The following is an 11,735-nucleotide window of genomic DNA, read 5'->3' on the forward strand; positions in this document are numbered from 1 at the left end:
GCTTTGCTTGCAGTGCAGATTCATCACAATGAGTCTGGCCCATTCATACTGGCTACACAAGGGAAACACTATGAACTCCACTGTTTGCTGGCTTAGGGCACTAAAAGAATAGTTATTGTATAACCGTATAAAACCCTTTTATTTTTTTAATAGAGTCTGATTCTGAACTAAGTGGAGCAGAGCAAAACAAATATGAAGAAAATGGAAATGTGGCAGAATCTTCTATTACTGAAGCCAGACTTCACTCCAAAGCAAAGCGCCGCCTGAGGAAGAATTCCCCCCGGGACTCGGGGAGAGGCGACTCGGTCAGTGATAATGGGGAAAGCACGAGAGTTCGGGAGAGTTCCAGAAATCTGTCTTGCCCTGCCCCCACCTTTCCCTGGTAGGGAGCAGAAGTTTTCTCCGGAGCCTCTGGAGAAGGGCCAGAACTAGGGGTAACTAGGCAGAAAGGGTTTGTGTTGTGCCCCCCAAGTGTTGCCCCCTAGGCACGTGCCCCTTCTGCCTTCCCCTAGTTCCGGCCCTGCCCATAGGCTTCTTTTCCCCCTGGTTCTCCCCTGTGTGGGTGGGAGAGTTAGACAGACTGCAGCCCTGTTCAACATGAGCCAATGAATGGGGCTTGTACTGAACATTCCTTTTGCCTATATGAAGCCGCTTTCACTTTAGCACTTCCTTGATAAACCTATGTACAGTGGGCATGGAACTGTTCAGTAGCCTCTGGGGTTCATATTTAGGGGGTTTATATGGCTGCCTAACGGCCTGTAGGAGATAAGATGCTGCATAAGGGAAGTTTTGAGGTGATTTTTGGAAAAGTCATAAAACTTCCCCTCTGCCCCTCAACTTCTCCTCCACCCCTCAACCACATGAGCAGATAAACTGCCCGTTATGGGTTTGTGCCAATAACAAATGGCAGATCTATAGTGCAGCCAATTTTGCCATTATTATACCATTGCGCACCATATAATATTTATCCCATGGGAATTTCCGTAGGGCACATCTGTAACAGGCAGTGTAATACAGCAACTGAATTGATGACCTTTTTGGAGAAGCCCCTCCATTTTTTCCACATTTGGGTTAGGGGGGAATTTTTGCAGATAAACAATAACTGTAGTGTTTTACTTATATGCTATATATCGGCTGTGTAACATCCTGCCTGGAATTGAACCGGAGACCTGCAGGCTGCTGGGCAGTATCATTACCACTGCTCTATATGAGCTGACAGATCCTGGTTCCCTGCTGTGTAACCCGTGTATATACATGTAGGCAGGGTTAGTTGTGTATTTGGGTCTGACCCCTGCCTGTATCCTGACTCCGAGTGAACTCCGCCTGGACTGACCCCTTGCCTGTGTGACTTCTGGATCCTGATTCTGTACTGCACTCCTGTTCCGGTTCTGACCCGGCCTGCCTGACACCGACCCAGTAAGCTCCCCCAGTCCTTCTCTAACGATCTGGTACCCTTGCTTGCCCAGAACCTTTGCCTTGGTCCTCTCACTGTAAGACCTGGCGGCACCCGAGTAGCGGAGGGCTCCACCCGAAGCCAAAGGTGGCTGTTATAGGCAGAAGCGTGAGCCGTGACCGGGCCCTTGGCTATTGTTCTGGGTTTTGGGTTACCGATCGTGACAGCAGCTCACACACAAAATAGTAGATTTTTCCTTGTCATTAAGCAAGACGCACTGGTATCCAATCTACATCCGGCTAATGTCATTGTTTACAACTGCTGTATATTTAGATAATTCGGACATGGTCACTAAGACACACGCACACAGGTATTGGACAATAGTAATAAAACATATATTCATAGATAACAGAGGAATATTAAACAGCGGATAAAGCTAAAAGGCGGTTCAATATCAGACCTAAGTCCAAGATTTTCGTTAAGTCCACGTGGGGACACTGCCCAGATGGTATAACCTGCAGGCTTCCGGTTCATGTAAGGCAAGGTCACTATTATATATATAATAAATATCACCATGTCCAGCTCAAACATCAACTCGCCAAAAGTAGAACGCGCTCCAGGTCCATTTACTTGATTTAAGCAACTTCTCTATTGCCTTATGGTCTTGGAGCACAAAACGCGTAAGGCAATAGAGATGTTGCTTAAATAAAGTAAATTGTTTCTAAATTATTATTACGGTGACCTTTGTGGTTTTTCTCCTGTTTTGATGTTGAGGGACAAGGCTACGATTGCTTCATTTTGGGAAAATTGGAAATCTTTCGCCATACGGTGAAATGCGAGTAAACCATAGCCGGTATTCTAAAGTTTCTTGCCCTATTTTGGCCCAGTTTCCAAACGAGAGAATCTTTCACCTGAGATATGAGATTCATCTGATTGGATCACGTTGATGGGATGCAGCCATTGCGCCATGGACTGGATGAACAAGGCAATGCACTCTTTGCCCCGATAGGATCTTTAAACCTTCCTAATCCACATCTGCTCATGTATGTGGAGCCCCATACACAGACCAATAATCTGCTGATGCAGTCCGTTGGCAGATTTTATCAGCACTTTAAGGGCAGATCTGTGGCTCCCAATTCTTTCATTCAAGGAGTAATAGTCTTGCCCACATATTACAGGCCACATGGGCATGGCACAATATACACCACGTATGTGGCGGTGCATGTAAGTTTGTGTTGGATGTTACACAGTTTGCCTGTGTGGGGGAGATGGACAGTCTGTCCCTATGAGCATGGGCCTACAGATACCCTTCAGGCAGCTACAGCACGTCAGTTTTCATTATGCTGTAAGCCGATTGGCCTGTCCCCTATTGTAAAATCTCATGTTTTCCTCCATTGTACTGGTGTTTTATCTGGTCACTGTTAATACATGGGCTGAAACACTGGGAGTAGGCGATACCTCTGATAGTGGCTGGGCACCGGCAGCATGTTGATATTATGATCCATGGGTTTCCTAAATAAGCTTCGCTCACCCCCATCTGCGTTTTAAAATGTTGAAAGGTCGGGAAACTCAATACAAACCCTTCCAAATAGCAGTCTGTGCACTGAAGGCATAAGATATATTATCAGAAGCCTTGCTAACAATATTTTCTTTCTCATACTGCAATATAATTAAGTTGGCAAAGAGGGCAGCGGGACAAATTGGGACTGATGAATAATATAAATATATATATTTATATTCTGACGTATGGGATTAGGTACAATAAATGTTACTAGCCGTTGGTCCATATTGGCCTAAGGCTAATGTCACACCAGGTACAGTATATATATTTATTTATTTTTTTTATTTTTAAAAAACTTTTTCATAACAATCATCAAAGTTGCTTATTACATATGGAAGTTGACATGTAATTATAACAGAATAATGATTATGTCTATTAAGATTCTCATTCATCCAGGCCATGATATACAGTTTCTAGTAGAATTAAGTCTAAAACAACTGGACTTTTCTGAGTTTTTCTTGAAAACGTTTCACCACTCATCCGAGTGGCTTCTTCAGTTCAAATGACTGGTAGGGAATTCCCTGGTATTTAAACCCTTGAGGGTAGTACAGACACGAACATCCAATCACAACAGTTCCATTGAACTTATTCAGTTAGGTGTTGGCTGGAACTGACAGGTGTAAGAAGGCATGATCCAGTCACAATGGTACCATGATTCTCAATGATGCATTGGTTAATCCTTCAAAGTACATGACGAAGTGTGAACTGTTGTAAAACCGCCGGGGTAAGGATGTCAAAGCGGCATTGTGTGTTGATGACAAGCGGTGTCGCAGGCCCCCTCCTCTGTTCACGGATGGTTTTTCCAGGCTGGCATAAATGGCCTCTTTCAAACTATCTGTCCTTTTGGTCCAAAATATGCACGTTACTGTCCTCAAAAAAGTGTCCTTCTTCTTTCTTCTCTCTTCTTTCTTCTTTGAGGTGTAGATAGACTGCTGAGTCTTGTCCTGAGGAGTTACCCCCCTTACGTTGTGCCAAGTCAGAGCACTCTTCACTACACTGGTCAGCATAGACCACATTACTTTTCATGAGCTAAAACAGAGCTCATGGTCTTCCCGCCCAAACCTGGCCCCTCCTCCTTTCACCATTACTATTGATGGCATGACCATCAACCCTGTAAATTCTGCACGCTGCCTTGGGGTTATCTTTGACCAGTCTCTCTCCTTCTCTAACCATATTAATAACACTGCCAAAACCTGCCGCTTTTTCCTCCGCAATATTGCCAAGATACGCCCCTTTCTTTCACAAGCAACAGCTAAAACACTAATTTATGCCCTTATCCTTTCCTGCTTAGATTACTGCAATCTCCTACTAACCGGCCTCCCAGACTCCCACCTCTCTCCCCTGCAATCCATCTTAAACTCTGCTGCCAGGATCCTCCTGCTCTCTCCTAAAAGGGATCCTGATCAGCCTCAATTAAGCTCACTAGCATGGCTGCCTGTCAAGCAAAGGATAGCTTACAAAATCCTTCTGCTGACATTCAAAGCCCTTCACTCCTCTGCTCCTCACTACATTCCCTCACTGGTCTCCCTACATGTTCCTGGTCGTCTCCTCCGCTCCTCTCAGAGCCTCCGTCTCTTTACACCACCCACACCCACTGCGCTCTCTCGGCTTAAACCTTTCTATTTCGCTGCTCCTTACCTCTGGAACTCTATCCCTGAATCCCTCCGTAGGGAACACTCACTAACTCTCTTTAAGAAAAAACTCAGCTGTTACCTTCTGGAGCAATAAGACATTATTTTGCCCAGTCCTGCGCTTAAGGGCAAATGCCCATACCTGATGCACTCTTACCTTCCAGTTTGTGCCTGTATGTTACCCAACCACTTAGATTGTAAGCTCTACGGGGCAGGGACCTCCTTCCTACTGTGTCTCATACTACATGGCACTTATATATATATATATACATATGTGTATTTATTGTATTTATTTATTATATCACTTATCCTCCCTGTGTGTAATTTTGTATTCTGTAAGACTGTACAGCGCTGCGTACCCTTGTGGCGCTTTATAAATAAAGTTATACATACATACATACATACATGTGCTTTGGTGTAGGGTCTTTAAGGTGCACCAGCTTTTGTCTCAGAGTGTTGCTGGGGGGGTGAGGGAGGTGAGAGTTGGGGGAGGGGGAGCTGGGGGGAGCTTTTCTCCCAGCTCCCCAACCCCTTCCTCCCTCCCTCCCTCTCCCACTTCCAGCTCCTCCCCCTCTATCCTCTGTCCCCTGTATCTCTCTATACCCCTTTGTACCTTGAACAAGCTTTTCTCCACATCAGATTGTCTTGGGGTAGCGTTCTTGTCCGCTGCTTCCCGATCCTTTTTGAAGCTCAAATTTAAATAAAGGAAGCAGGTTCCTCCAATCACTGCCACTACTGTTAAAAACATTAGGGCAAATTGCATGCATTCAAAGGAAGTCTTCTCAGAATTCGACTCCTGGATCTTAACAGATATCTGTCAGATAGAAAAGATAGAGTAATTATAACTATTCTTTATTTATAGAGTTCTGACACATTTAAAATTTCTAAAATAAATCAGAACAGATTGTACTTACATATTCAATAATAAATGGAGCACCTACGCCTGCAATCAACCGCGTCAGGAAGGCCTGTAGCTGTCCAGCGATTGTGTAGAATTTTGGCCGTATTACAGACTGGGGGGAGAGAAAAGAGTCAGTGAGGGTTGGGTTTGCTTCACAAGGAACAGCACATAGGCAGATATTACAGGTATTGCATTACTTAGTCACTGAGGGACCAAAGGAGCCTGATAGATGACTGCCAGTGATGGCATTACATTATCATTAGCAGAACAGATTCACTTTGGTCCCAAATCGAGGATGATATTGCCCTAGCCAGCTATGGATCATGCTATAGAGAAACAGACAAAAGTGCATGAAAAGTTCCTTACCAGCATCATATCCTCTGATAGGGCCTGGTTTAAGCTCAGGAAAACTCCACTGATAAAGAGGAATACCTGAAGGGCGAGAGAAGGGAAAATCAGATATAGAAAGCAAACAAGTCATTCCCTCCAAAAATGCCCTAAATCTGCCATTAGGTATTGTTACCCACCTACTGCTAGCCCTGTACCCTTGTCCTAAAGCCACATCTACATACACAGTGCAAGGAAATAAACATAAACCCATGTTAGATTAAACCGATAATACTCACACATGGAAGGACAATGCCATCTTTGATGAAAAACAAAAATAAAGAGAAGATGGGTGTAAAGGCAAAGAGTCCTACGGCACAGACCCATGGATCTGCACTGTGAGGCTCTTTGCTCAATAGCTTGCTGATTTCCATCCCTAACAGCATGCCGAGTACATCCGCTGCACATTTGATTGCTGAGTAGACCATACTAGGGGAAAGAAAGACAAGGGTGTTGAGTACAAACTGCCGACTTCTGTGTTGCACCATATTATATCTACATTCCTTGTGTATGTTCTACTGCCAGGAAAACCATTGCTAGGTTACCAATAGCATAATATAATATAAATACAAGTTACAAATATGTTGGAGATTTATTAACACATATTAGTAGTATTATAATTAATAATATACAGAAGTTTTGATAAAGCCAAAGAGAGTATGAAATGAAACTTACAAGTCACTGTAGTAACTCTGAGACAAGAAAAGGGGCCATTGTTTCCCCGTCTCATTCCTGGTTCTGTCCAAGAAATCAGGAATAACTGCAAACATGCCCTCGTGAATAAAGTCCACACTAAGGGAACCTATCATAATAAGGGCAAAGCTCCACCTGAAAGAGGAAAGGTGACATTAGTGGCACATGAATAACTTTTATTTCTCATTCATCAAAAAAATGAAAAGACATTACTTTGCAATATCAATATAAAAATAGTTTCCATAAAACTGAGCTTCTGATTATTATTGCAATGTATTTGCTTTAATGTTCCCCAATGGAAGACATTTTTATTGTCACATAAATCTGAATGCCCACCCATTCAGTGCAGACATAATACAGCTTATTCAGATATAGACAATGCGCAAATGTTTCATGGAAATTCTGTAGCTTCAATTTATTTACTTTGGCTTCTTGTGACATTAATCATTGCAATCCCACATAACATGAATGCTTTTGTATTTGCTAAACTAAACATGTCAGAGGGACTAGATCGTCAGCTCCTTTTGCCTAAAGATAAAGAGATACTCACGTCAGCAGAGGCTTCATACGGGAAAAGGGGGAACATTCCACTTGAGGTTCATCATCTTCATCCTCTTCTTCCGTGTTGCCTCCAGATGGGTCCTTCATAAATACCAGTAGTAGGCTCAAACAAATGACTCCAAGGCACGGCGCTATCTGTATCCAGATAAAGACAACTGACAGTTAGCCGACTGCATGATTAACACTGGCTGAATGTAAAAGCACAAGAACTGGCCAATGGCTGAGCAGATACTCTGCTCCCTCTAAATCTGGACCACTTATATTACCAGAAACAGCCTAAAGGGGACTATTGTTCCAGGTGCATTTCAAAGGCCTAATGCCAGAAAAAATAATCATCTAGCCAGTTGGTCACTATAATGCCCACGTTGAAGATTGTTTTCAGTTAGTTGCTTTTTTTTCTGAAAGTTATATTTATGTGCTGTGATATACAATACAGTATTTTATAGATGCCAGATGAGTTATATGTCTAAATGCTAACAGATATCTTACTCTAAGCGTTATGGCGCTCAGCTGAATATATCACTTACCAGTCGTGCCACGTGCCAGGAGAATTGGTTGGCCACTAATGCTGCTATGCAGATCGCTATTAGCCTGAAGGGGAGAATGGAAAGAATTCAGGGTTAATATAAAAGAATGAGCACAAGCAGAAGAAAACAATATACACTCACATGTAAGACTTAGTACTTACCTGAAAAGAAAGCTACACAGCTGAGATCCAAATATGGCGAGTCTTCGATTGGACGCTGAGAACATGTGTCCAATCAGTGGTAAAGCACAGCTTAAGAAAAAATCTGCTATTATGTCCAGTAATCCTCGCAGAAGTAGGATGAGCCAGAACCACTACAAGAAAAGGGACATAATCCTTATTAATTGTTTCATATTGTATCTGAATATCACAGAATATGAGCAGAAAGAAAGCTGAATATTACCTGCTTGGGTACAAAACAGAAGGTAAAAGTGAGCAGGGTCCAAAGTGTCATCCCTATACACATTATAGTCTTCTGGCTTAACCAATCTCCAAAATATCTAAAGACAGGACTTATAGCCAGAATGGTGAAGCCAAGAGCAAATACTGTAGGGGGAGAAAGAATGAGATTGTGAGACATAGCTAGTAAGAGCCAGAGATGGAACAAACAGTAGAAAGAGAGAGTGCCGCAGAAGGAAACATATGGAATATTATTATATTCCCATTAATGCAGAGAGAAAGACATAGCATTATAGACAATAAAAGACACAGATATTTGAGTAACACAAGGAAATGTGCCCTTACGTCCATCTACAAGTGCAGTCTTCTTTATATCAATGCCGTATTCTTCTTCAATTAATGGCATCACAGCTATAAATACAATAAAAGGACAAACAATGAAGTGAAGTTAGTAACATGGCGGTATTACACATAGAGATAATAGTAAAACTATAAAGGACTCTGTGAAGAAGAATGGCCCCCCAGCTTATATACTGATTGTACCCTCACCCCCAGCAAGTCCATCTCATACAAATGGTGCTTTTATGCAAAGGACTTTGTTTGGGGTGCACATTAATAATAGCTTTACTATATTATAGCACATATAATCCAGTTCAACAACAGAGGGAAAAGTTGAATGAGTGGGGGTAAATGCCAGCAGAGAGATTCAAGAAAGTAATACAGGTATAGGACCCATTATCCAGAATGCTTGGGACCAAGGGTATTCCGGATAAGGGGTCTTTCCGTAATTTGGATCTCAATACCTTAAGTCTACTAAAAAATCAATAAAACATTAATTAAACCCCATAGGATTGTTTTGTGTCCAATAAGGATTATTTGTATCTTAGTTGGGATCAATTACAAGGTACTGTTTTATTTCTACATAGAAAAAGGAAATCAGTTTTAAAAATCTGAATTATTTGATTAAAATGGAGTCTATGGGAGATGGGCTTTCCGTAATTCGGAGCTTTCTGGATAACGGGTTTCCGGATAAGGGGTCCGATACATGTATAAGAGATTGGCGGTGGCCCTTGCTGCATGCTAGAATTACCCCCCAAAGTTTGGATCTAACATGGCAAATGGCAGTTATATAAAAATGGGTGATATTGATAGGTCCAAATGACCCATCTGAAATTAGAGCTTTGGGAAAAGCAGCAAAGGAAGAGGAAATAGTGGAAGAGCCAAAGACTATGCCGGGGCAATAAACAGATGAGAGAGAAGAAATCTGCTTTTTCTAAGGGAATTTGCTTGCTAATTGTATGCTCAGGACACAGAATACTAAAGTCGTTTAGATGGCCTTGCCCCTTACCTTCTGTAAAATATCTATCAAACACCATGACTGCAGTTATAATTAGCATCACCGCCCAATTCAGGATACGGGGTATTTTCGTCTTCGTTCCATTCTCTTCTTCTTCAAGTGTTTTAATAGGTTTTGATTTCAATTTTTTAGAAATAAAAAAGTCCAAAAAATGATGGAATGTTTTAGAACTGCAACAAATAGAGAATAAAATTAGGCTTCTGGCAAAAAATCCCTCATCTCTGTCTCATGTTCCGCGAGGGAGAACGGACAGGAAACAAAGACGCCGGTTACAAACCAAATATCTGACTAATAAAAATGTAGGCTCTGAGCTCTGACCAACAACACAACATTCCTGGCTGCCATAGGGAACCTAAAGCAACCGGGAATGTCAGAAATATAAATACAATAATATCATAAATTATATTACTATTAATGATAATAATATGAATCATAATAATATTACTAATAGTTATTAGTCATTATAAATAATATTATAAACTAGAAAGGGAAGTTTGAGAACAAACTTCATGTTGGGTTGAAAAACATGAAGTCACTGAATGGGCTCCGCCCACTTTCTCTGACCATGGACCACAGTTATATAGTTAAAACCACTGTGCAAAGTTTGGGGACCCTGGTTTTAATAGTGTCTGAATGGCAGCAACTTAAATTTCCCCACCGAAAGTCAACGAGTGACAACAGTGATTGGTGGTTGGTGGCTCCACCCCCTTTTTCTAACCTGGAACTGCAGTTACCCAGTGACTAACTCTGTTTAGGGACCCTAGGATTAATATTTAAAGAACGGCAGCAGTTTAAATTTAAACCAATAAAAGTCAATAGGTGAATTGGGATTGGTGGGTGTGCCCACTTCTTCTAACCTTGAGTTGAAGTCACCCAGTGACAAACAGTGGGCACCCTGGCATAAATAGTGTGAGAATGGCAGCATTTTAAATTTAAACCAATAAAATTCAATGGATGAAATCTGATTGGCTGTTAGTGGCCCAACCCACTTTTCCTATTTTTGAACTGCAGTCCCCCAGTGACCAACTTTGCAAATTTTGGGGACTCAGGCATAAAAAGTGTGAGACTGAAAGCATTTTACACTTCCCCATTGTACCATTACCATAGTAAATAGGTGAAATGTTATTGGCTGTTTATTGGCTCCGCCCACTTTTTTCTAACTTGAAATGGCAAATACCCAGTGACTAACTCTGGAAACTTTAAAGTGGACTTATCACCCAGACATAAAAAGCTGTATAATAAAAGTCCTTTTCAAATTAAATGTGAAACCCCAAATAATTTTTTTATTACCACATCTATACCCATTATAAAAGCATTTAGAAATCCGAGCTGTCAATCATATATTGCCTGCCCCGCCTCCATTCCTTAGGCATAGAGGTGTGGCAGATAGTTACTTTCACTTTCAATTCAGAACTTTTTAGATGTTGCTGCTCTCCTCACATTCCCCCTCCCTCCTCACCATGTAATTGTGTAACCAGTGCATAGGCATGGGTATAAGGTCCCCCCATACTGGCACCGAAACAAGATATTGACAGAATGCAATGCCTGCTTTGATAACAGTGTCCACAAAATGGCGCCTGCCTGCTTGTTGCAATTGTGAATTCCAAGGCTGAAGAAAATAAGATTAAAATAATTTATATAGTGTAAGTAAAGTTTATTTGCTTGACAAACACAATAGAAAACAATTTGGAATTATTTCCTAAGGTGACAGGTCCGCTTTAACAACCCTGGAATTAATATTTAAATAATGGCAACAGTTTAAATGTAAACCAATGAAATCTAATGGGTGGAAATGGATTTGCTGTTGGTGGCTCCGCCCACTTCTTCTAACCCTGAATATGTAGTCATCCAGTCACTGACTGTGCAAAGTTTGGGAACCCTGACATAAATACTGTGAGAAAAGCAGAATTTTAAATTTAAACAAAAAAAAATCAATAGGTGAACTCTGATTGGCTGTTGGTGGCTCCTCCCACTTTTTAAAACCTAAAAATGCAGTCCCCTAGTGACCCTGGTGTTAATACTGTGAGAATGGCAGCAGGTTGAATTTCCCCATTGAAAATCAATAGTTAAAATCTGATTGGCTATTGGTGGCTCCACCCACAACTCTGAACCGCAGTTACCAGGTGACTAGCTCTGCAAAGTTTGGAGACCTTAGTATTAATTGTTAAAGAATGGCAGCAGTTTAAATTTAAACATATCTGATTGGTTGTTGTTGGCCCCACCCACTTTTCTAAACTTGGAACATAGTCACCTAGTGACAAACTGTGCAAAGTTTGGGGACCCTGACATTAAACATGTGAGAATGGCAGCAGTTAAAATTTCCCCA

The 11,735-nt window shown here is 41.6% G+C and overlaps 2 protein-coding genes across 2 annotated transcripts; both read right to left on the reverse strand.

Annotated features, from left to right (window-relative positions):
• Positions 1–2,962: 2,962 nt before the first annotated feature.
• Positions 2,963–6,814, reverse strand: LOC105945596 (protein spinster homolog 1). The gene is made up of 6 exons (XM_031905743.1): positions 6,549–6,814; positions 6,113–6,302; positions 5,853–5,918; positions 5,500–5,598; positions 5,142–5,399; positions 2,963–3,052 (listed from the first exon to the last, which is right to left on the reverse strand). The coding sequence occupies exons 1-6, from the start codon at positions 6,680–6,682 to the stop codon at positions 2,963–2,965; spliced, it is 837 nt and encodes a 278-aa protein (XP_031761603.1). The 5' UTR covers positions 6,683–6,814.
• Positions 6,815–6,840: 26 nt separating this feature from the next.
• Positions 6,841–9,542, reverse strand: LOC108644867 (protein spinster homolog 1-like). Its single transcript, XM_031905413.1, has 6 exons — positions 9,401–9,542; positions 8,398–8,463; positions 8,057–8,199; positions 7,816–7,967; positions 7,655–7,718; positions 6,841–7,262 (listed from the first exon to the last, which is right to left on the reverse strand). The coding sequence occupies exons 1-6, from the start codon at positions 9,447–9,449 to the stop codon at positions 7,113–7,115; spliced, it is 624 nt and encodes a 207-aa protein (XP_031761273.1). The 5' UTR covers positions 9,450–9,542; the 3' UTR covers positions 6,841–7,112.
• Between the last annotated feature and the right edge of the window lie 2,193 nt (positions 9,543–11,735).

This window comes from Xenopus tropicalis, chromosome 7 (assembly GCF_000004195.4).
Source record: "Xenopus tropicalis strain Nigerian chromosome 7, UCB_Xtro_10.0, whole genome shotgun sequence".
Taxonomy (NCBI): Eukaryota; Metazoa; Chordata; class Amphibia; order Anura; family Pipidae; genus Xenopus; species Xenopus tropicalis.

Coding starts and splice junctions, on each gene's coding strand:
- LOC108644867 (XM_031905413.1), bottom strand. CDS start 9,449: ATGCTAATTATAACTGCAGTCATGGTGTTTGATAGATATTTTACAGAA. Junction 8,200..8,397: donor GACTGCACTTGTAGATGGAC/GTAAGGGCACAT, acceptor CTCCCCCTACAG/TATTTGCTCTTGGCTTCACC. Junction 7,263..7,654: donor CCTGGCACGTGGCACGACTG/GTAAGTGATATA, acceptor ATCTGGATACAG/ATAGCGCCGTGCCTTGGAGT.
- LOC105945596 (XM_031905743.1), bottom strand. CDS start 6,682: ATGATAGGTTCCCTTAGTGTGGACTTTATTCACGAGGGCATGTTTGCA. Junction 5,400..5,499: donor CTCCATTTATTATTGAATAT/GTAAGTACAATC, acceptor TCTATCTGACAG/ATATCTGTTAAGATCCAGGA. Junction 3,053..5,141: donor TAGAGGGGGAGGAGCTGGAA/GTGGGAGAGGGA, acceptor ATTATATTGCAG/TATGAGAAAGAAAATATTGT.